General features: G+C 47.5%; 1 protein-coding gene across 7 annotated transcripts; it reads right to left on the reverse strand.

The window, feature by feature from the left end:
* Window positions 1-221: 221 nt before the first annotated feature.
* TENT5C (terminal nucleotidyltransferase 5C) lies at window positions 222-24431 on the reverse strand. 7 transcript variants are annotated; one of them, XM_020906165.2, is made up of 4 exons: window positions 23632-23715; window positions 9181-9226; window positions 7876-8038; window positions 222-5748 (listed from the first exon to the last, which is right to left on the reverse strand). In XM_020906165.2, the coding sequence occupies exon 4, from the start codon at window positions 5720-5722 to the stop codon at window positions 4547-4549; it is 1176 nt and encodes a 391-aa protein (XP_020761824.1). In that variant the 5' UTR covers window positions 5723-5748; window positions 7876-8038; window positions 9181-9226; window positions 23632-23715; the 3' UTR covers window positions 222-4546. The 7 variants fall into 7 exon arrangements, with proteins under 7 accessions (XP_020761824.1, XP_020761821.1, XP_020761822.1 ...); XM_020906162.2 differs by lacking the exon at window positions 7876-8038 and adding an exon at window positions 8160-8277; XM_020906163.2 differs by lacking the exon at window positions 7876-8038.
* Window positions 24432-24713: the final 282 nt, after the last annotated feature.

Consider the following 24713-nt stretch of genomic DNA (forward strand, 5'->3'; position numbering starts at 1 on the left):
GTAGCCGTTAATAGAGATGCTGTGGTCGACAACAAAGCTCAGTTTAAATCCAAATATTGAAGGAACTACAGCCCCCAAATGTAACCACACATCCCTTTCCCTAGAGAAAGCATCATCTTTCAGACAAGTATCCAAGGCTGATCATGTTGATAAACGCTCACCTGAAACCTAAAATAAGTTCACCATCCAGGAGCCACAAAGAAATGAGCAGAGCCAACACGGTCTTTTTAAATAAATCTTTATTTCTCAAACTCAAAGCTTTATTTCATCAAGTTCTAACACATTTTGCATTGACAAGTGATTTCACCTGCATCCCATGAGAAGGTCAGTGGCCATTACACCAAAGAGGAAACCTCACACAACCTAAGAGATTAATATTGGAAAGGCTATGCAAGAATAGAATTACAAAAATCTTTCAATTTAATCTAATTTGTATCTTTTCATCTATAGTAATTTGGAAATTAATGGATAAAGACTTAATTTTCCTAAAGCAGCAATTTTTCTTTTAATTTGCTAAAAAAAAAAAAAAAAAAGACCAGATGGCTTGAGTTTTAAAATGCCCAGAGATCCATATTATTTAACGACTTCCTCTTTAGTGGATGGTTTTCTCACCTTCCTATGCAAACACCCTTGACGATTTGCACCAACTCCCACTAGCCCAGGCAAAACTCTAAGCATTTTCTTTTGCTTCCACTTAAAACTATTTTTTAAGTGATAGGTAAACAAGATTTAGAACTTGACCTCACAAAAAAAAGCATTTTCTTTCCTGATCCTCACCTTGTAAGTCTCCACAAATAATCCTGAAAGGTTGCTTGATCTTTTTAAATATATCCCCTGCTACACACCCCTCCACCGGTGCTCTGAATGGAACTGGCCAAACCAGAGTATGTTCCAAAGTCAGCTGTGACATTCTGGTCTCTGCCAGATGAAAAAGCCAAACCCAACCTTGGCAACTGGAAGCTCTTTCACCTCACAGAGTCCACCCCAAGGGTTCTTGCCCAGTGTGGAGCCCCAGTCAGATACCCAGGAAGCAACTTCCCTGGGGAGCATCAGGGTCTCTGCTCACAACTACAAAACTCTCATTTGTTCTCTGGAAGAGGAAGTTTGAGCTCAGAATCCAGTTGCATCCTAAAACAAGGCACCGGGACCAGAAGGTTAACTGAAAACGAGGTGTTCCTAAAGTTAGGAGGTCGCTTTTGAGTGGCACCACTTCCCAAAGTTCACAAAGCAGTACTAGTTGTAATCTACTGTGAAGCTAATGGACTGGGGCTAGCAGAGGGTGAAAGACAAGAAGATCTGGGGTTTTAGCAACTTCATTACTAATGCATCACCACAAAACACAGGTTCACACACAGCTCTCCTGTGACTCTAATCCCCACGGGGTAAAAAAAAGTCAAACTGGGGGAAAAAAAAAAACAAAAACAAACCTTGAATGCCAAACCACATCTGTTACCACATACTAGGAACCTAGCATCTTTCCTACCCACATCTCCCCACCTGCCAGGTCCCCCCAGCTGTGAGCCATGCCACCTCCCACATGCAGTCAGCAGGAACCCTGATCTGAAGGTGTCAGTGATGCAGTTTGGTTTCAGAGCTGAAATTATGGAGTGAGGAACAGCATCCCACTGCCAAGGGAAGATTTAAAGGTGAGATGAAGCTCGAGGCCAGGAATTTGATGCGTCCTCTTCCGCCAACACAAGGGGGGAAAGGTACTGCTTTAATACCGTGGCTGCTCAACCTGACTCCAAGAAGCAGGCTGGGCTAACAAGCTGCATGCCTGCAAAAAGCATCAGAAAACTGCTCAGAGCCCTGAAGCCAAAGTGAGGCTGCCTGTGTTTATATTATAACTTGCACTTGAACTCTAGTGCCCTTGGCCCCTGCCAAGTTTCACATTACTCAACACACAAAGAAGAGGAACCGGTGGACTCAGTACAGGTTCTGAGTACCTGGTGCTTGTGCGAGCAGCACGAAAGGCAGGTTCCAGCTAGAATTTCCAGACACCTGAAATTCAAGGTTACCTGGTTTATTCCGAAGCAGGCCAGAGATAGCTTCGGTGAGTGCACTTTTTTACCCTGGTGGTTCTAGAACACAGGTCTGCTCTCAAACTTCAAAACGGCTGGGCTGACTAAGAACTTCAGGTGAAGGGCAATCGTGCAGTGGTGGTAAAGAACTCAGGGGCTTGAGATTTCTAGCAACTTCTGTGCCTCCTTTCATCCTTAAAGGACTAGTACCAGACAAGAAGAAAAAAGGTAAGTAGAAAGAACTCCAAGGACAAACTGGAAATTTAATTACTTGATGCAGTTCTGACCCCATCTTCAATCTGGACCCTGGTTACCCTGATCCATGAGCCTTCCAGTGGAAGCAATACTGACTTCTGTGAGCAAGTGCTTATGTTGGCGGCTTCATCACATTTCAAAGCTTTGGTTAAACAGATCTGTTATCTTTGTGCAAACATGTTGCCAACTGACCACAATGGCAGCCTTTTAACGACGTGGATGATCACATAGTTTTTAAAGCTGGGGTTCACTCTTCATTGCCCTTTTTAACACTGAAGCACCCCAGGGCCCGCTCCATGCAGAACCAGTCTTGACTCAAAAGCCAGCGGATTCGACTGTAACTATCGGCTCACAGGCAACAGGAGCTGGTTACACTAAGAAGTGGCTTCTATTCGCCTTGTCCACAACAGGGATACCAACTAAGCCCTGGGTTTCAGTCACACTTGATCTGCTTTCCAGAGGACCAAGACATCACATTCCAGAACAACAACAAGAACAACAAAAAACCCTGAAAATATAATCTTTAGAAAAAGGTAAACCACTCCTTTTCTACTAAACATTACGGTAACTTCATTGCTTCAAGCAAGGAGAAAACAATCACTCAGGGCTTGGGGTTTTTATGGCCACAGGAAAACACCCAAATCAGGAGCATGGATTTGATTAAATCACGTAAGAAACCAAGCTGGCTGGCAACATGGTGTTTCTCTGCCCTTGATAACCCTAAAGTGATGCTTTCTAAGAGATCCCACAAAAAGCTTCAAAACACAAAGTCCCTTATCTAAACCTACTGGGAAAGCAACAGTAGCCTAGAATTCTCCCATTTACTAAGCTTGCTTCAGACTAGAGAATAACACTGTTTTCCTTCTAAAGTGCGAGTATAAACAAGTATGGTCAATCTACCAGCGTAAGGAAGATTCTTCTTCATTCTCTCAATTCTTCCCAAATACACCAGAAATAATCCTCTCGAGGTGCCTTGGGGGCTTGCTCGTACACGAGGCCCCACCGATGGAAGGAGCATCCACCTCCCACACAGCACAGGGACGGCAGGTGCGAATCTAAAGCAATTTTAAACCAGGTTCCGAGTACCTGGTGCTTGTGTGAGCAGTACAGTCTGCACACGTGCGGCCCATTCCCCAGGTCACTCTGATCTACTGACATTCCTGCAATTCACCTGCTGTCCAAAAAGCCTGGGGAAGGAAACCACTACTTTTTGAAAAGAAAAAACAAAAACAAAAATCAGCCAAAGTACTCCAGAAAAAACAGCCAGTCAAACTTGGAATGTGACCAGAATGGGTTTCCAATTAAAACATGGGAAGCCCCTCGTGTCAATGACTCTAGACTCGGCACCGTCCTTCGTCTTGGGAAGAGCAAAACAAAAGTGATGAGCTGATAAACAGGAGGAAGTGTCATTCAACAAGAATTCCTTACTTAAGAAAAGAAAGATTGAACATTCACGTTTCCTATTTACAATCACCCCCCCCACCACCACCACAATTCTACTTAACGTTAAGTTGCACATTTTTATTTTGTTTTTCAAGTTACATTTCAAGAAAAGGTCATTTTTTTTTTTTCTCTCAGCAATACCTCACAATTCCTCGAGATAGCATAGCATCTAAACCATAAACCATATCCCACCAGATCATAAATTCTCCAGCTATCGGCTTTGGTTTATCGAGGAGACAAATCCTCAGCTCCACTGACAGAGAATAAACATAAGCAGTTTAGCCCCTTGAACAAAAAATTAAGGCACAAGAGCACCCTCATGTTTATCATTTTTTTCTGCCTGACTAAAACAGATACAAGAAAATAAGACCATCCACACGACTTTCACATTAAGTGCTGAGAATTCCAAGTGAGGGCTCCTCCGACATCGCCTCCCCTAGGCTCCAGTGAGGAGCCCAGCAACTGAGGCACCTCTCGCACTGCCCACGTGCTTCCCAATCTCAACAACTGCCCGGAGCTCAGACGTTCAGGACGTGGCATGTTAGTGTCTTTGTCTTGGAAAGATGTGGAGAGGTCATACTTCCTATAGCCTTTTCCAAAGTGGCCCTGGAATAGCAGGTCCTTTTACAATTGGCTCATGATACACTGGAGACCCATTCCAATGGGCACACAAAGGAAAAAAAAAAAAAGCCGAATCAGAGCTGAGTTCCGCTTTAAAAGCCAAACACCTACATCTAGAAGGAGGCTCCCCTAACTGAGAGCCCTGCCCTACCCGGGGTGGGGGGTGGAGGGGGATTCCCCGCTGCGGAAACCCTCGGGTCTCGAGGTTAGTTACAGGGCAGCCAGGTGGGGTAGGGCTGGCTGTAGGTGAGCGGGGGGTGGGCCACGTAGTAGTTGTTGAAGTTGCCGTCGCTGACGTAGGGGGCGGGCTGGTAGTAGCAGGTGACGGTGGTGGCGTTGGGGATGATGTTCTGCTCGGCCAGCACGCGCAGGGCCAGCAGCGAGATGAGGTTCAAGGTCTGCCTGCGCTCGTGGCCCATGAGGCACACGGTGCTCTCGTTGACCACCCTGCGCAGGGTCATGAGGTAGTCGTACTTGCTCCTCTCCTCCTCGGCGAAGTGGTTCTGCAGGTAGGTCTCCAGCTTTCTCTGCTGCTCAAGGATGTCGGGGAAGTCGATGAAGAAGCGGGAGCACATGTAGCGCTCCAGGGTCTTGATCTCCTCCTGGTCGGTGGGCCGGAAGTCCCGCACCAGCAGGTTGCTGTACTTGAGCAGCCCCCCGCCCCGGATCTCCTCGGGGTTCTTGGTGGCGATGAGTCTGTTCTGCAGGTGGTCCAGGGCTTCCTCGAAGTCCCCATACACGCTCTCCCCGATGACCGTGGGGTGCAGCTGCTCGGACAGGGGATGGCCGGAGCAGTCGTAGAAGAAAAGCAGGGAGTCCAGGATGATCTGGAACGAGTCCACGCTGAACTCGAACTGGCGCCGGATGGAGTCGACGAACTTGAGCTCCACGTTGCGCCCGTTCTTGTTGGAGAGGGAGATGAGGCTCCAGCGGTCCGTGTCTGTGCACACCTTCACCAGCTTCTGGACGTAGGCCTCCTTCAGGGTCGTGGGGCTGATCTTGAGCTTGTTCACGCCCTCCGGCAGGAAGTTCAGCAGAGAGCACAGCACCACATCCCTGACCAGCTGAAACTCGGCCTCTGTGGGCAGAGCCACGTGAAAGATGAGGTCCAGGTCTTTGCAGCCCAACCCATTGTCTTTGACCAGGACATGCCCGGCCGCAGAGCCGTTCAGCCGGACATCCTGCACTTTGATGCCTGCCTCCTCCAGCCGGCCACGGACAGTCTGCACGATGTCCTTGAGTGTGATCTCCAAGGTGGGGAAGTTGCCTCGTCCGTGGATGGGTACCACCTCAGTCAGGACCTCGTGCAGACGGCTCACCTGGTCCCAGGTGAGCACGCTGAAGGACACGCAGTCCCTGGTACTGCTGCTCTCCTCTGCCATCTTGGGGGATGTTGTTGCCAGGGAAACTGAAAGGGAGGGGGGGAGAAACAGAGTTAGGGTTCACTTCTCTGTGGCAAAGCAGCTCCGGGGACTCAGAAATGAGGTTGGTTTCTCTCTGAACATCTTCCTTACTGCCAAGTGGTAAAGCGTACATACTGCTGGGTGCTGTGGTGAGGATTAAATGAGTTAAACACGTCTAGAACAGTGCCCATGTGGAGTGAGGTCAAAATATACATAAGCTTACCCTGTGCCAATCTGACAACTTGAGCATTTTGTTTTCTATGCGGTGTGTTTGCTTTGCCCGTTTTGTCTTCATGAGGGTAGGGTGGGGGTAGAATCTGTGTGTGAGGGCAAGCAGACAAACTCACTAAACCAAGTAACCAAAACACAGCATTATTCAACAGAGGGTCTTTAGGTTTTGCTAATTTTCCTTGTTTTCCATGGAAATCGCCTCTCCTGTTTTTGGCTCCCTAACTACATCCTGAGCTGGTTGACACCCAGGCCACAATGCCAACACAGACCACAGGACCCACAAAAAAAGATTTCTTCCTTCCATGAGTAGATGGATTCTCAACTCTAGGCTTAGAACACAGGACCCACAAAAGAAGATTTCTTCTTCCCGTGAATAGTTGGATTCTCAACTCTAGGCTTAGTCCTGCTAGAATCAAGTATGCTGGTACCCTCTTCACTTTCAGGAGACGTCAGCCCTGTAACAAACACTCCTGTCATCCAGGGTTGGGCCAAGGAATTGTCTGAATGACAAAATTCCTGAGGAACAAAGGGTTAGGTCAGCTAAGTACTGGAACTGCTGACCCAGCAAGGAGGCCCCACCCAGGATGTGGAAAAACTCCTCGGGGAAGTGTGATTTTTCAACTCTATTTTGAAAAAGAATCCCTTCAACCTACCCAAGGAAAACAAAGCTAGCACTCAGTACTAGGAGAAAAAGGTTTCCCTGGGGGCTCAGTTGTAAAGAGTCCATCCACCTGCCAATGCAGGAGCCACAGGAGACACAGGTTCGATCCCTGGGTGGGGAAGATCCCCTGGAGAAAGAGATGGCAACACACTCCAGTATTCTTGCCTAGGAAATCGCATGGACAGAAGAGCCTGGAAGGCTTCAGTCCATGGGGTTGCAGAGTTGGACACGACTGAGCACGTACGCAGTAGGAGAAAAGCATGCTTCTCCAACATCGACTGCTAGAACCACAAAGTTACCCTGGTAACTTTCAACTACCTTATACTGTTCAGAAAACAAAACAACAGATCCCTGGAAATCCTGATGTGGAGTGAGAAAAACAGATATATTAGAAAGTCCAGGTGCAGCGGCTCCACATGGGCCACGCATTAGCTAGATGGATGGAAGAGACTGAGGTGCTGTCCTCAGACTTCGCAGCAGAGAGGTTTGCCAACCGCTTCACTTTTCTGACTTGGAGACACACAAAACCCATCCCAGGGACCTGCAGCTTCGCTGACTGGAAGCTGCCGCCTTTGCAAGCGCACCCAGCATGCGTAGGCCTGGGCTTCCAACTTGGGCTTTCGGCCCTGTGCTGGTGGTGCCAGGGGCCCTTGCCTGATCCAGAGCTCAGACTGATGGGGCGGCTGTCGGTCTGTGTTGGGGGCGCTACGGCACACACCAAGACAAGCCGCTTCCCAGGAGCTGGCCAGCAAGGAGAGTGGCAACATGACATCTCAGTACGAGAGAGAAAATGTAATATGAAGGCAGAAGAAAGACGTGTTCGTTGACTGGGGCAAACAGGAAGGGCACAGAAAAGCTCATTTATGGGGCAGGGATACAAGCCAGCAGAAAGGCAACGAGAGTGCTCAGGTGTGGTAGAAGGCAGCAGGCAGTCGAGAAACTGGTGAGCTGTCCAATCTGGCCATCATGCGCCTCTCTCCTCAAGTGAGATCACAGGCTCCCTTTAGCAGGGAGGTTAGGGGACTGAATTTGCTGGTTGGCAATGGGAAGGTGGATGACCATGTGATCCAAGCTGGCTCCAGGAAGACGGATGGGGGATGGGTGCCCTTCTGCTTGTTGCTGAAGCATACTTGCCAAGGGGAAGATGAAATTTTCCCTGCAAACCTGTTTGGACAGCGTTAGAAAGCCCTGGGCTATCTAGATTATCCTATCAAAGCACTTCTAAGTTAAGGATACCAACCGAAATTTGTGATGAAATGCTTGGTGTTTACTGCGGCTGGCCTTTGGCTTTAAGTCAAATGTGGAACAGTAGAGATGTCTCTTTAATGTGCTCTCAGATACACTTGGTTCTTTACGGTCCCTTTAATGATGATGGGCAGAGCATGAAGTACACTCGTCCAACTCTGCAGGACACCACACAATTAAGTCCAAATGATTATAGAAAAGTATGGCTCCAACTCTGCTTTGACAGCCTGCTAAATTATGATTCTGTGACATAGATTTCTGCCAGGCATGCTGACTTACCGATAAAAATACAACTTGCTTTACACTGTGTATCTGATCTTAGTGGGTTTCCAAGGCTCATGTTTCTGATATGGGCATGAGAAGTCACAGCAACACAGGAACTGCGATTCAATCAGTACTTGGAAAAGGAGGAACAATTAATTTTAAGAAAATCTCCAGGAAGAAACTCAATAATCCTGTAGAGGTGAATACCTGTAGGAATCACTTTTGTCCTCACTTTTAAGGACTTGTTTTTTAAAAAAAAAAAAAAAAGTCATCTAGAGTTAAAGTCAGGACTGCTCCCACCTCTAGAACAGTGACTTTTAACATCAGAACTAGGACATCTTAGACCTGGGAGAATATGAGGAAAGCTATCACTTGTTCTTGGGGGTGGCGGGGGGTGGCAGAGGGGGCAGTGGGAAGGTGGGGGAGTACATATGCATGAAAATTTTCATATATTTTTAAATCTCTGAACTTGTCATAGATTCAAAGTTAGAATCTATTTTAGACTGAAAATTTGTAAGGTTCTAATGGGAGGAGGGGGAGGAACAGTCAAAAATGTTATGAAAAAATCGAATGAGGTCTACTAGCCTGGTAGGAGATATTATGAAGCCACAAAAATTGAAACAGCATGGTACTGACACAAAAAGATGGACAAATTTATAAAACAGAATTTTTAAAAATCAGAAGGAAATAATAAAGAAGGCATTCAAAATAGAAAAGGGAAAATTGAGACATCTAGGTAGTTATTTAGATTTAAAAAATAAGATGGCTCTTAGCTTGTGTCAATCTAAGATCTAAAAGATGAATCAAAGACTTCATCTCCTAGTGTAAAAAGATGAAGCCCTAAGAGTACTAGAAAAAAACATTAAATTTATGTAAATTTACACAGAATAGGTATTCCTTTCTAAATCACACAGCAGTCACAAAAATTGATGCATTTGCCTATATAAAAATTAAAATATCTATATGGTGAAAACACTATAAAGAAGTGAGAGGACAAAAGTAGGAAAATACTCATAATATTAGACAAAGTACTCACTTCCTTAATGAATAAGCAGCTCTCATGCATCAGAAATACTAGAACCCTAAGATAAAAGAAAGGGCAGAGGATATAACAGTGGCTCAGACACCTATAACATATTCAACCTTACCTTAAGGGATGGGCAAACTTAGACTTCATGTATCAGTTTTATCTATCAGACTAGCAAAGACCAAAAAGCAGACACTTTTGGTACACTGCCCATGGGGTCCCTCTGAAGAACAATGTGGGACTCTCAGTTTTAAGTGGACCTATTCTTTGGCATAGCAATTCTACTTCTGGGAAGTCTACCCTGGATTTTATTCTATGAGTATACTTGCAAGTATGCACAGGGATATTCACTGAAGTATTCTTTATAAAGCTACAAATAGTCATCAGTAAAAAAGGTTAAATGACTTGATGCGTCTATACAACAGGATACAAATGCATGCAGTTGTCCCTAAGAATGGTGGTAGCTCTATCTGTATGAATATGAAATGCTTATCAAGATTAATAAAAAAGCAAGTCTGAAACTGTGTGTGTAAAGGCACAAGTCTATGCTTATACAACCAAAAATCCCTGAAAGAATACATAAGCTCAGCTTACATCAAATACCCCTTCCAGGCTAGGGTACAAAGAAAACTTGTTTTATTTCTTTTGAATTTGGAACTTACATATATATTAATTGAAAAAAGTTACAATCTTATGAGCCATGTTCCAAAATCTCTCCCCTATGAAACTTCTAATGTGCTACCTTGTTTAGGCTCTTTAATTCCTTTCCTTGCAGCCCATCCCACCATCCCCACACCCATTTATCAACATCAAATGCACTTAGAAGCTTCCCCCACTTTCAGCCTAAAAACTTATCCCTAGAGGGGCAGGATGAGGGGGAGGGACAGTTCTGATCTGGAAGGGCTTTTATGCAATTTTCTACTTATGTGTTGTCTAAAAGACGACATCCACTGTGGGTATATTATTTAAAAAAAATGACTTTCAATGGGTAAGCCATCTCATCTAGTGTCATTCTATTTAGCACACAAAAATGTTTTCTGTAGTTTCACAAGAATTACTGTTTCCCATTTCAGATGTACTATAGCTATGTCTATACACATAGCTATAGTGAGAGAGCTGTATATCTATAGCTATATGTGAGAGTTGGACCATGAAGAAGGCTGAGTGCTAAAGAATTGATGCTTTCAAACTGTGGTGCTGGAGAAGACTCTGGAGAATCTTTTGGACTGCAAGGAGATCAAACCAGTCAATCTTAAAGAAAATCAACCTTAAATGTTCATTGGAAGGACTGATGCTGAAGCTGAAGCTCCAACACTTTGGTCACCTGGTGCAAAGAGCTGACTCATTGGAAAAGACCCGGATGTTGGGAAAGATTGAGAGCAAGAGGAGAAGAGGGCGACAGAGGATGAGATTAGATAGCATCACCGACTCAGGGGACATGAATTTGAGCAAACTCCAGGAGAGAGTGAAGGACAGGGAAGCCTGGCGTGCTGCAGTCCATGGGGTCACAAAGAGTTGGACACAACTGAGCGACTGAACAACAATAGCTATCCTCATGGTGTTGCTGATTATTGGCTGCAGTTGCAAGAACCTTAATAAATGCAATAAACACTTTTTCAGGAACCCAAGATGCCTGTGGTTGGCATCTTCCATGTCAACAACTTCTGACACATACATGAATAGTGGAGTTAATTCTCAGAAAAAAAAAAAACAGTCTATATAAAAGCACAGCGTGGGACATATGCTAAGTCCATGGTATAGTTGTTTTTTCTTTTTTGGCTAACCTTGAATTGGTCTATACACATTTGTCCATTTAGTTACTCTTTAGATTCAGTCGTGAAGCCTGAGGTTTTCTCTGTTTGTTGAAGATACATACATCATTTAAAAAAAAGCTTTTATTTATTTATTTGGTCATGCCGCTTGTTATGCAGGATCTTAGTTCCCCTACCAAGAATTGAACCCATGCCCCTTGCAGCGGAAGCAGGGTCTTAACTACTGGAACGCTAGGAAAGTCCCCATGATATAGTTTTTAATTCTCTCAATTTATCATGACTTAGATCTGGAGAAGCTCTTGAAGCTATTGAAAGTTCAAATTTAGGTTGTGTTTGTATTTGTGGTTTAGCTCATGAGAAGTGTCCCAAATAAGTTAACAATGCCTATTAGACATAAATCCTTTGTTTTCCCTCATCCAGCCGAACAATTTCAAATACCAAAGTACATTTACAAGTTCCTTAGACAAATGTGGCATGACTAGAATAAATCTAAGTCATAGGCCTCAGTGCTTAGATTACACACCAGAACTTTGTGTAACAGTTTTTAACGACTAGAGATTAACACTGATATAATCCCCATATAAGAGAATTACTTGAAACAGTCTCAACTCATGAAAGGCCCTGGTTAAAGGCAAATTCTAATTAGCAGAATTAACAAAATAGTAAACAGAACACAAAATAATTTGAAGCCTGGTAAATTCAAATGAAAGTGTTTTTACTCTCTTTTCACTGTCTTTACTGTCCTTTTACTGCCCTTTTACTGTCTGAGAAGCATATTCATTGAATTTGCTCAATAGAAATTGGGAAAGGTGGGAACCACTATTTCTCATTGATTTGAAAATTTAGGCACCATTTCAGGCACAAATGAGGATGAACAGTTGCCTGCTCAGTTTAAGCTACTTAATCTTCTAAAAAGTTTGGCTCATGATGAACAACTATCTTAGGCACTCTTAAATTCCCTTTTCTTTTAGCATCTGGCTGCAGCAGCAGGATAAAATACACACATGAGTGGAAAACAGCTTTGCAGAGATGGCAGCACAAGGTAAGAGGAGAAGATGAACTAAAGCCCAAAAGATGACACCAAGCTCCCTGAGGACAAGAGGATGTCTAACTTATCTTTGTTTCCCACTGCCTAGCACACTCAAGGCAGTTGGATCTGAAAACCAGTCTGAGCCTTCATTGAAAAGAAAAAAAAAAAAGCCATTTCCAGTCCTGGTGGTTCAGAGGGTAAAGCGTTTGCCTGCAATGTGGGAAACCTGGGTTCAGTCCCTGGGTCAGGAAGATCCCCTGGAGAAGGAAATGGCAATGCACTCCAATATTCTTGCCTGGAGAGTCCAATGGACGGAGGAATCTGGTGGGCTACAGTCCACGGGGTCGCCAAGAGTCGGACACGACTGAGTAACTTCAGTTTCACTTTCAGTCTTGCTCCCTAGCTTATCTAGACCCCAGAAACTGGAGTGACAAAGACTATGAAAGCATGAAGGGACTTCAGGCGAGCAAAAGGACAGGCAGGTGGACAGGCTGGAGACAAACGCTAAGAGCACTCGTAATACTTTCAAGCCTTTTGGTCGAGGGCCAGTGTCAAATCGGCATTGATTCCTCTGTGTGCCTGGCATTTAGAAGTACCCAGAGCCCTCAGCACGTGTGGAGAGGTACATCCGTGAAGTTAAAGACTGGTACATATTTAAGTCTAGGTCCCGACGTTTGTCATGGAAGTCCCAGAAGGTTCTGTGGAAAACTGCAGTGTGAAACAGGGTGCTCTTGGCTATGGCAGCCACTCCATCCAGCCCGCAGACAGCTAAGCGGCTCCTCTGCCCCTGACCCTGCTGTGGGCTTAAGAACACAAAGAAACTCAACCCAGTTCAGCATTCCTTTGATGACAACATGCCCTCATACTGCTAACCGGTGTTACCTCAATGGTCTGGATCTTCCTAGTGACCCTTTCCAGCTCAGGGTCAGAGACCCGGCTGTGGATAGTGGACCAAGCCTGGTGTCAGAGTCCCAGGGAGGTGTGTGTATGTGGAACAAAGACCCTCACCACCCTGGTTCCTGGCCCTGGGGGCACCCATGTGCCCATAGCTGCCACGTTCCACATGAACTCTTCTCCTCCGTGTACAACCAAGGGCACTTTAAGCAAAAAGGAACTACTTCCTTGCTTATAAAAGCCTAGAGAATTTAAACAGAAGTGAAAGCAGATGGCAACACCCATCATAACATCCCATCCCACCCCTTCCCTCATCTAGCTGAGTGAATGGAAACCACAGCTCTGGGCCTATTTCTTTTTTCCTATAAAATAATGGTGTAGAGGTGTGCGGGCAAGCAGACAGAAGAGTACTTAGTACAAGCCACTCCATGCCTAACCCCATTAATCCTTACAAGCACTCTACATGAAAGTGAAAGTCATTCAGTCATGTCTGACTCTTTGCATGGATCCCATGGACTGTAGCCCACCAGGCTCCTCTGTCCATGGAATTCTCCAGGCAAAAATACAGGAGTGGGTTGCCATTTCCTTTTTCAGGGGATCTTCCTGACACAGGGATCCAACCCGTCTCCTGCATTGCAGGCAGGCAGATTCTTTACCATCTGAGCCAGCAGGGAAGCCCACACAAAGAATAAGAATCAGGAAAGATTAAGTGAATTGACACCAGGTCCTCAACTTGGAGCTAATGTTCTGACTCTCAGAACTGGTGGCAAATTCCACCCAGGTCGAGTTCTGCCAGTAGTGAGTGGCAGGTGGGGAGAGGACAGTAAGCTCATGCTACAAAACCACATGTACACTGGGATGACCAGTTCTTGCTGCTACCAAAGTGATCTTTTCTGAAACAGAAATTTTATTGGTCTTATCCAAATAAGGGAGAAAGCTGCCTTCTGCTAACTATGTAACCATGATACCTTGTCTTCCCATCACCCCTCATCCCCACCATATACACTAAAGACAGCAAAGCTTCAGTCAACCAGCCTTCACTGCCAGCTTGACTGCAGACTCCAGCTAAGCAAAAGATGTGAGTCAGGATTCGGTGGCTTAGAGGTGCCCCTCAGAGAGGCACCAGTGAACCGAAGCCCTTGCCAGGGTGCAGGAAATCCCAGCTCTCGGGGGAGGGGGGGGGCAGTGCCTGCACATCAGCTGTTTCAAAACAGAAACATTTAACTATTTCTCAACCACATCCTTTCCTCACTGGGTTAGTTTTACCATGTGCTCAGATGCTCTGGCCAGTACTAATAGGTGCAGAGCCTTCCAGGGGTTCTTCCTATAGAGATGGCTGCAGGTAGGGGACACCAAATGGGACTAGAGCTTTGGCCAGGTGCCCTATGAGCCACTAAACCAAATATCTGACAATGTCCCAAACAGATGGCATCATCTACTCAATGGACATGAGTTCAAACAAACACCGCGAGACAGTGAAGGACAGGGAAGCCTGGCAAGCTGCAGCCCATGGGGTCACAAACAGTCGGACACAACTGAGTGACTGAACGACAACAAACAGGCAGCAAAATAGTGCTGGAAGTTCATGGGGATTAACCTGTTTGATTCCTAAAACAATCCTGCAAGGGAGATACTATTTCCTTACTTTTAAAGGTGGGGAAGCTAGGGTACAGAGAGACTACACGTTAACTGTCCAAGGACACACCACTCAGGAGACAGAAATGGGACTTAGGAGGCTTCCTGGGAGGTGGGTAGCTTTGGTGTACATGCTGGGGTGGGAGCACGGCTTTGAAGGTAAGCTGGTTGCTCAGGAAGTTGTAGGAAGAAGATGGCAATAGAAGAAAAGAGAGAAGAAAGCTATGAAGCTTTGTTATAAGACGGTGGCAAAGAAGTTGGCCACAAGTGCTAAGGCCCCCTAGGTGGAGTAACGCCAGACGGCAACTGCCCAAGCAAGGCCTTTAGAACCAGAGAATCTAACAATTGTCAGCACAGAACACTCACCTTCAAAAGCATCACGGATGTGAGGGTGTACCCAGCCTGGTGGGAGCCACCAGAATTGCACGTAACTAAGTACAGACATGCTACACAGTCATGCGAATGCATGTCGTAAAGCAACATTGGCTGAGAGGTGAAGGCCTGGGATCCTCCCTTCTGAGGAAGCTCCAGGATGCTGGCCAGGTCAGGCGTGATGGTGATTTCAGAGAAAGCAAGTCAGGAAGCGAGAGGGAAGCCAGGAATGGAAGGAGCTGGGGCAGTCAGCTTGCTGAGCATTAAGAGGAAACAGTAATAGCACAGGAAGGAGCTTTTAGGAATGAACTGATCCGGGTCTGGATCTGCAACTAAGGTGCATGCCCTGCTCACAGAATAAAGGAGCAGCCTTTGGGAGTTGCTCTGGTGGCTGGAAGATCAGGACTGTGAATCTGCTGATGAAGCAACAGAACAGGATACTCCCTGCAGACAAGAGGGCAATTTGATGGGATCCAAGAACAGATAATCCCACTGGAGCTGCGGAGAGGAGGTAGACAAATTGGCAAGAAGTGACCAGAACCCCAAGGGCTGATGCAGGATGGAGAGCTGGAACACACCTGAAAACAGAAACAGCCTGGAACAGACTGATAAACGCCTGCACGTTGAACCTAAGGCTGGACACCTGCCTCTTTTCCCACCAGCATGCAGTATGACCCCTGACAACCTTTTATCCTCGAGAGAGAGTCAGGCGCTTGGAGTGACCATGGACTTGATATATGCTGCAGCAGATAAGTGGGCAGAAAGCAGAAAAACCAGGGTCAACAGGGATTCAGTCTTCTGCAGTGAAATCCTCCTTCACTCCTTGAATTCCTAGGGTGGTGAAGGTCGAAGTTATCTAGGACCAGGGAGCAGCCTGAGGAAGCCTTCTGTCTGCCAACCCCTTGGCAGGGCCCTGGGTCAGCCCACCACCTGCAAGGCAGCCACATTCTGGAAGCTCTCCCACCAGCCCAAAACACACTACAAAGTCACAGATAACCAAGACGCACACCTGTGGTTTATGTATATGGAGTAAGAGTTTACATTAGTCAACTGCCCAGAGCAACAGAACCAGATACAATAATGCCCTGTTTATTAAAAGGATAAGTAAATACATTCCTTGCTGAATTTTTCCAAGAAATTATGTTTACAGCTGAAGTTATGATGTTGAAGCTGAAGCTCCAATACTTTGGCCACCTGATGTGAAGAGCCGACTCATTGGAAAGGACCCTGAGGCTCGGAAAGAATGAGGGCAGGAGGAGAAGGGGACGACAGAGGATGAGACGGTTGGAAGGCATCATTGACTCAATGGACATGAGTTTGAGCAAACTCCGGAAGATGGTGAAGGACAGGGAAGCCTGGCGTGCTGCAGTCCATGGGGTTGCAAAGAGTTGGACACAACTGAGCAACTGAGCAACAACAATAATGTTTACAGCTGCTCACTCAGCCACCTGCAGACACACTCCACCTCAGTCAGAAGAAAAAAGTGCCCCTTGCCTCAAAGCCATGCCCAGTTCTCGGGTCAGTGAGACAACAACTCAGCAGGTGGTCTTTTCTCATCCAGCTCCGGCACACTCAGCCAGAAGCCTCAATCTATTTTCTCAGAGTTATCAGCCTCCTCCTGGCCATTTAGCTCTGATGTTTACTAGAGTCAAAAAATTTGGTTCAGTTCCCACAGCGACTGCAATGCTGCCTGAGCCAAAGGCAGAGTCTCCCAGGTGGAAGCGGAAGCAGGCACAGAGGCTAGTGCCCCCTCGCTCTGCCCAGGTTTTCCCAGAGAGAGGCATCTACAAGCAGCCCCTCCCCACTGATGCCAACATATAGTTTTTCCTAGCTATCAATGCCTGGGCCCCACCCACAGACACCCACCCTACTCCAAACAGAAAGCTCGCTCCTGTCTTTCAAAATAGGACGCTTAAGCAAGTGTGGCTGGAGAGATAACGCTGGAAGAAGTCATGCTGTGGCAGCAAAACAGCATGAGACAGAATCAAAACACTGGCCCAGATGTTACAACAGGAACACCACAGAAGTTCAAGTGCTTAAAGGAATACCCTGAATCGTGGCAAATGCAAATATTAACAAGATCAGAACACAGATATCTTTGGAAGGGAGAGAGGCATAGAAGCCTTGATGTTTCCAAGGTGTCAGCATGATTAAGTGCTACATACACAACTGGAAATAATCCTTGTTGCTACTGGGTACCTCCCTCCCTCCTACCAAATGCCTCTTTCTGAAGCAGAGATGTTACCAGTCTGAACTCATTTAAAGAGATCCCCAGAGCCAGTCCCACAGTTTTAGACATTGACTAGGCTGAGAAAATAGGATGATTCCAAGGAGACCTTACAATAAAGATGAACAAGTTTACATACAATCCATAGGGTATAAGGGCTGAGAGCTTCCAGGTTTGATCAAGGGTTATGTCCACAAGCTACTTTACCATTTAACTTTCTGGTTCAGAGCTTTGAACAGTTGTCAGCTGTCTAAACGGACAACTCAGTCAGCTAAAAGCCCCATCTCATCACAAGCAGCATACTTGGGCCTTATCAGCAAAGGGACAATCAACTCTCAGTTGCTCAAATGCAGCACAGCACTTCTCCTACTCTGAACATATACAACCCCCTTCACTGACACCTAGCAGGAGCTGCCTTCATTTCCATGAGGATGCTAATTACATACACAGTTCCATGCCAGTTTTAGTTTTGCACAAATCCTTCCCTGCAGAGTTAACTTTCACATAGCAGGTACCTGACCCTCCAGGTACTGAGCATGGTGGCGGCCAGAGTAAAGATCACCAGGCTCAGTGGTCCCTCTGATATCATCATAAATACTGCTAAGAACAGAAATTTATTAGGTAGGAGGATGGGGAGGCGGGGAGGAAGTGAAGGGATAGGATTAAAATGAAGGAATGAGACCATGGAGTGATGTCTATTTCTGCACCAATGGCCAAACCACCCCCTTGTCTGTGGTGTCCCCCACTGTGTGAGCCCGATCACGTATATGGCTCACTGGGATGCTTGTCATCAAATTAGCATTTACCAAGTAGCATCAAACAAGTTGCTGTTATCAGGCATCTTGTAGACACCTTTTACATAACAGCTATTTCTTCTCCCATTTTCAAGTTTTAATTGTTGACTAATTAAATTTTGGATTCCTGCTCCCTGGCCAGTCTCAGAAAATTTTACCTGCAGTTCTTTGAAATTCTATAATATTATGGTTATTCTCTATAAAACTATAGAAAAACAAGAGAATGCACGCAGGACTAGGACTCAAACATCCTGTATTCCATGTCAGGTCTGACACACACAGTGAATGATCACCAGTAAATAGGCCACAATGACTGAGCTTCCTTTCGTTCTTTTGGGTATCAGAGTGCCTACAGCATTCCGAGTACTGCTCTAGGAGCTTACGATCCATGAGGAAGCAGAGACCAAGATCTCTACCCTCACAGAGCTTACATTCTAGCTCACACTCCTTCTCTAAAACCTCCTGTTATTAACTCTTGACTCCCATGCACAGAGAATCAGGATTTGAGAATGAAACATTTTTTGCAGATGGCCTGGATCTGTGCCACCTGATAATGTACACAAGCTGTAGGGCACCTGAAATGGGGCAAGTCCAAACTGAGATGTGTTGTCTACATAAAATATACACTGGATTTTAAGCACCCCATACAAGAGGGAAAAGTAAAATAACCCATTAATATTTTTATATTGATGACACATTGAAAAGATAATATTTGACATGATGGGTTAAATAAATTTTTTTCACCTGTTTATTGTAATGTGACTACTAGGAATGTAATCGTGATTCATATCTCTATTGTCCTTCTTACAATGAAGAAACTAAAGAGGTCGAATCTGAAGAAACAGTGGTGCTTCCAGGGCCAGAACCCAGGTGTCCTTACAACTAAGGCAGCTTCAGAGGTGGGGGAGGGGTGGGGGAGTGGAGAAGGATGAAGACAGCAAAGGGGCTAGCAAGGGAGACAGCAGAAGTGCCCATGCCTCACCCAACACCCTCGGGCCAGCAATGGACACACAGCAGGTGCAGGCAGCACCCAGTTCATCTCAGGGCTGGCCAAGCCAACGCAGAGTCAGTTGACTGAGGTGGTCCTGACAACCTCAACCATCACAAGCATGGGTCAGGGATAAACAGGGTATGTCTGGGGGAATGGGGTAGCATTCCAGGCAAGGTGGAGGATCACCCCTCCTCACATTCTAGTAAGGGCTACACAGGGCGAGAAATGCTTACGATGCCAATACGAGATGGTGGGAACAGTTAGTTCAAGGCTCATGGATAATTTTCTTCTCAAAATGCGTTTACAGGGAGTGAATATAGACACAGATATGGAATTTTCTGTGCTCATCCAATGTTAACATCAGGTTAAAAAAAAGAAACAAAATAAGGTACAAGGTAGAACTGTAAAGAAGTACTGATGAGGAGGGGGTGGGATACGGGCATCCCCCAGTGGGGTAAGAACATAAGTTTCTGAGAAGGGTCCAGAACTAGGTCAAAACAGAATATGGGGAAGGAGGAGGAGCACTAGCTTGTTCAAATATTTGAATGTGTGTTCCATGAGGTAAGGGAGGGCAGTTAGGAAGGGAGGTCAGGAACAAATGGAAGGTGGGAAAGGTACAGGTCCCAGAAGGAGCCAGTCTTCTAGAGGGATGGGTAGTGCCTATGAGCTTGTGAAGGTGCTAGAGGTGGCTGGCGGGTGGAGAGCTGGCCGAGGGGGAGGGAGAGGCGCTGGGCTGCCACTCTCATGAAGCAGCTGTCTGCAGACTGAAACCAGGTCAGCGATGGCAGCGGGAAACAAAAAGTTCAAAAAGAGAAAGACTCAGCAGATCGAGCAGCCGAGTGAACATGGAGAGAGAAAGGCTGAGTGAGCGTTGTGGGGCTGTGCTGGGTGGATGCACAGAGGGAAAGAGCTTGAAGGGAGTGGGTTCTGGAGCTCGGCCTGAGGACTTCCAGCTGTCGGCCAATTAGTCGTCACTGCCCATGGGCTCCAAACCTACACCCTGGAGGCCTCTGTTTTTAAAGAGGCCCCGAAGCCACCCAGCATTTTGGGCCTGCAGTTTTCGATCCAAAAATGTGTTCCAGCACCTTGGCCCACCAGGACACCATCCCCTGAAAGGTGCTTCCCTCTCTGGAGGAATGGCAGTAGATCTAGTTAACAGGTACACAGGCCCCGCATCCGGCATTCGGCAATGAGCACAGACTCCTGCCCCTGGGGCTCACGTGCCAGTGGCTGCAATAAATCGGCAAAATCCGAGTGCCCCAGGGACATTCTGAGGCTGACCCAGCTCCATTTGCATCCAGAGCATCTCCACGGGCCTTTTCACATACCATTCCCTTGGCCTCCTTGGCACCTGGCACAAACGCCTGCCTCGGAAGCACTTAACCACTTACGAACTCGGTCCCTGTTATCCAAGAAATAAACACTTTACACAGTTGGGTGACCAAGACTCCCAAAGGCTCCGAGACTAAAAAACATCCTACATGGAGAGTTGTTTAACGTCAGCAATTATTTCTTCACATTTGTTTTCCCCTATTGTTCCAAGAGGTTCTGCAAACAGTTCTAGAACAGGCTACAGGGCCCAGCTGCACAAAATCTATGAATTCTAAACAATTCATAAGGCTTTCTTATACAGTTGGGGCTATAGAAAGATGCCATTCCCATTTAGAATTCCTCTAAACAATTAAAATTCCAAAATTAAGCTTCCTCATTAATGCATGTCGTGAAAGGATAAAAAAGTTCGAGACCAGAAGCTCCGGAAGCATCACAGATCCGCACTACTGCTGTACCCAAATGAATTTAAACACAGAAGCGTTTCTTGAAACACAGAGGTGTTGGCTTCATCACAATACTGCTTATGCCAATTTATTTAACATGTTACAGTCAAAACACCAAGATGGCAGAAAGCATTTTTCTATATTGCCTCGTTTACCTCAGTGACCACACACAAAAGCAATGGACCTTATCTAACTGGAGTAATGTTTTATCCCAAGAAACATCAGACTCTGCCGTGGCTTCCCCTTAAGCCCTACCCCCATCCCTTAACAACAAGATGCAGCCCAGAGTCTGGGACGGACTGTGAAACCCAAACACAACATCACAGGTTTAACTTAACTCATGAAACTAGTCCTGGGTATCTACAAGATGTCTTCTTGGTAAGACTGCAAGGGTTTACCACATCCGTTCACTGTTCTTGGCTTGTCATTCTTTAGGGACTGACACCACACACACGACACATCAAAGATGAAAATGCAGACAAGGGTACGACATAATCGAGCAGCTGAAAAAATCGTGTTATTTTCTAATTTTGCATCGAATGTGCCAAGTTTCTGGCACTGGGAGAACAAGGACGCTCCAGTCCACAGGAAGCTATCTTTACTGCCGGGCAGTTCCTCAGACTCTCCTAAATGTGAGGACTTCTCTGTTCTGATGGGCAGTGCTCAATGTGTACAAGCTGGTCTGGCCCTGAACAGGGCCACGCGCAGGCTCAGTGGGGCACTGCTGGGGGTGGGGGTGGGGCCGGCCAGCGGCTGTAACTCAGGATGTGATTGGGTGGCTACCTGCACTCTCAGGAGAGCTGAGGATGCTAAGTAGGCAGAGCCCGGGTGCTGGACTAAATCATGGCCATTCTGACAAACAGGCCAAGTGCCAGCCAATCCTTTCCTTCAATTGCCCCAGCTTAATCTCTGGGTACAAGGTAGGTATCGTGGAAGAAACTCAAAGAGTGCTGCTACTTATTCCCTGAACACACAGTAACTTACAAAATTTGGGACTGTTGTTTGGGGTAACAATTTAGAGGCAGAAAAAAAAGTGTTTGTTTTTTTTTTTACTTTGATGTTAAAGTTATCCCCAGCTACCTGAACAATTATATACAATATACCCAAATCTGCTTTACAAAAACTCCTTATTGAGAATAAGTGGACTCTAAAGGTGTCAGTATACCTTAAGACACGAGTTTTTAGTTATCTCAAGTAAAAGCTTGACTCCAGAGATACTAAAATTTTCTATCTTCACAAACAAGAATGTCAAAGGGCAGAACTCCTGCTGCCCCACCTCCAAGCTTCCCTGAAAGGGAGAAAGTCAGCGTTTTCCAGTGCACACCCCACCCCCTTGGATAGCAGGGTCTCAGGGTCTCCAGTTCGGGACTCAGTCCCCCCATAACACCTCTGCGGATTTAAGAAGGAACAATTCCTGGTAAGCACTCCTACCACCCTGACGGCTTTGGCTCACTTCCCAGCTGGCTTCCCAGCCAAGTTACTCACGTTGAAAGGTTAGTGTAGCCAACAATGGCCACTCACATCCCACCCCCACCATCACCACCCGCTGCAGGCAGCTGGGCCAGGCCAGGAACCTACTTCAGGAGGATTTAATGATCTTCACTTTACTTCCTGGGGAGCTTCAGGTTCCCAACCTCCCTACCAAATCTCCTGAATACCAACTGTCACAATACAAATGATTACACAGTCTTTATAAAGCTTCCTGTAATAAGTGCCCTGTAACACTCCACGGTGTGCACGTTATAACTCCATTACAAACAAATGGACATTTAAATGGCAGCTGGTCCCTACCTAAGACAAAGATTTAGTCAGCCCTTCAAAAGCCTCCCTTCGGACCAAAAAGAAAAATAAATAAAGAAAGAAGGGGCAGGCGGGCAAGGCGACTGAGCGGATCCCTCCCGCGAGGTCCATCCCTAACAGTCGGTTCTAGTGAGCTCGGGTCATCTCGCATTCTTCAGAGAAACTCGCCAGGCATTTCCCCGGAAATCCTCCCTTTCCTTCGAGGTAGCTCCGTTCTGTTTTCTCGGCAAGCGTTCTGCGTTTAGGTGTGCAGGTTACCAACCTGTATCTCCTCAGGTTCGTCCCCCTCCTCCGACTCCCTCCCACCTCCGCGATCTGGACTGCGACACCTCCCGGGCACCGTGCCTCTAAGCCGCCCGCGGCTCCGCTAGCCGAGTCCGCTGACGGCCGTGGCTTTCAGTAGACAGGCTAAGCAAGTTTCACTCCTACAAGGGGAGGAACCAGATCACCGACGCAGTATTCCCGACGAGTTTCCGAGAGAGGAGCAGCGGCGCGCCAGTCACTCGCTTGGATCGCTTTGCGGCTCTCGGTGTTCCCAGTCTAGTGAAAACCCAGGAAAATTTAGGGATCTCCGCCCTCTCCTCCAAAACCCGTCTCGGGTTCCCAGGCTAGATACAGTCACGGACCGCTGCGTCCCTAACTGCGCCTTCCGAAACCGCCGCATTTGAATTCGCTCTTGGCCGGCTGGCCAAGGTATGCAAGCCCGCGGGAGCGCCGGGGCGAGCCCGAATGACCGCAAGGGAGGCAGGGGTGGCGCGGGAGCCGTCGGACCCGGGGAAGGAGCCGAAGGCCCCCATCACACACTCTTCGGCCGTCCGGCCCGCGCCCGGCCACTGCGCAGTCTGCGGGACGCGCGCAGCAGGAACTCGCTGAAGTTTGCCAGCCCCAGCCGAAGTCTCTGGAAAGTTGTAGCTCCCTCTCGGAGCGTCTCGCCTGGCCCACGGGGTTGGTCCGTCTAGGGGGCGGGGGTGACGTCGCGGGAGCTGGAGGCAAAGGGAGAGCAGGGGCCCGGCACCTGTCCGTACCCACCCCCTCCGGTCCCCGCGCCCCCACCGGCTCGGTGAAGACTAGAGCTCTGCTGGGCCAGGGTAGACCCCCGCGAAGGCAGAGCGCGCGGCTCTCCGGGACTGCGCATCCTCGCACCTTTAGAGGAGGGGGCCGTGGACTCACCTGGGCGGCGGCGGAGACCACAGAGGCAGGTCCTTGGCGTGGGCAGCCCCCCAGCAGGAGCGGCGCGGTCACTACAGCCCCCGGGCAGCGGCACTGAGTGAGCCGTCTTGCCGCCGCCCCCTCCGTTCTTATACGGCCTAACCACGCCCCCGCCCTCCGCCACCGCCCCCACCCCGCCCCCGCCCCTTAGCCTGCCCTCCCGGGGGAGCAAGGGGCGGGGCGGGGCGGAGCCGGCGCCCACAGGATCCTTCCGCCTGGGCGCTGACGGCAAGGGCAGGGCAAAAGGTGCCCTCTGATTGGCTCCTCGAGTGAATGGTTGCTGAGAGACGAGTAAATCTTCGGCGGCGGGAAGGGGCTGGGGTGCCCAAGAAGGTAGCACTGCGCAGGCGCAATAGACAGGGGCTGCGTCGACAACCCCATAACTTTGGTGTTAATGGGACTCCTTTCTTTCCACTTTCCGCTACCCTCTTTCCCCCCTTTCCTATCATAACTTCTCACCCAAGTTTTTCCCATCTCTAGTCCGCTCCCTCGCAGGCCTGTTTTTCTTTAGCTTCTCTGTGGATTTTCGCTTTAGGTCTCTAGGAGTGGTGAGTGAAACCCCCAAGCCTACCTCCGACGTGTGTTTTGAAGTCGGGGAAAACTTCTGATTGCTGAGCAGGGCGAGCCTTCCTGATTCCCCACGCAAATTGCCTGGAGGTCGTTGGGGAAAGGACCGGCACAGTTGGTTCTCTGGCGCAGTTACCACCTGTGTGCGGTTAGAGGGACTGAGGGCCTGGAGGAATCCATCGCCAAGGCTGGCAACCGTGACAGCGTCAGCCCAACTCGGAATGTCACAGGGCTCAGCCGTGTATGTTATACAACATGCAGGCGGGGCTTGGACGCCGTCCAGTCACTCGATAGCAAGTGGTTTCCGCGTCCAGATTCTAAATTCAGATTAACTTGAGTTGGAATCTCCATTCACCACCTAACTATCTGTAAGGCCCTGGGCAAGTAACTTAACCAACCCTCCATAAATCTCCGTTTCTTCACCTGTACGGTGGAACTAAAAATGAAACAGCTTTGTAGGGTTATATAAGTATTAA

Source organism: Odocoileus virginianus, chromosome 5 (assembly GCF_023699985.2).
Source record: "Odocoileus virginianus isolate 20LAN1187 ecotype Illinois chromosome 5, Ovbor_1.2, whole genome shotgun sequence".
NCBI lineage: Eukaryota > Metazoa > Chordata > Mammalia > Artiodactyla > Cervidae > Odocoileus > Odocoileus virginianus.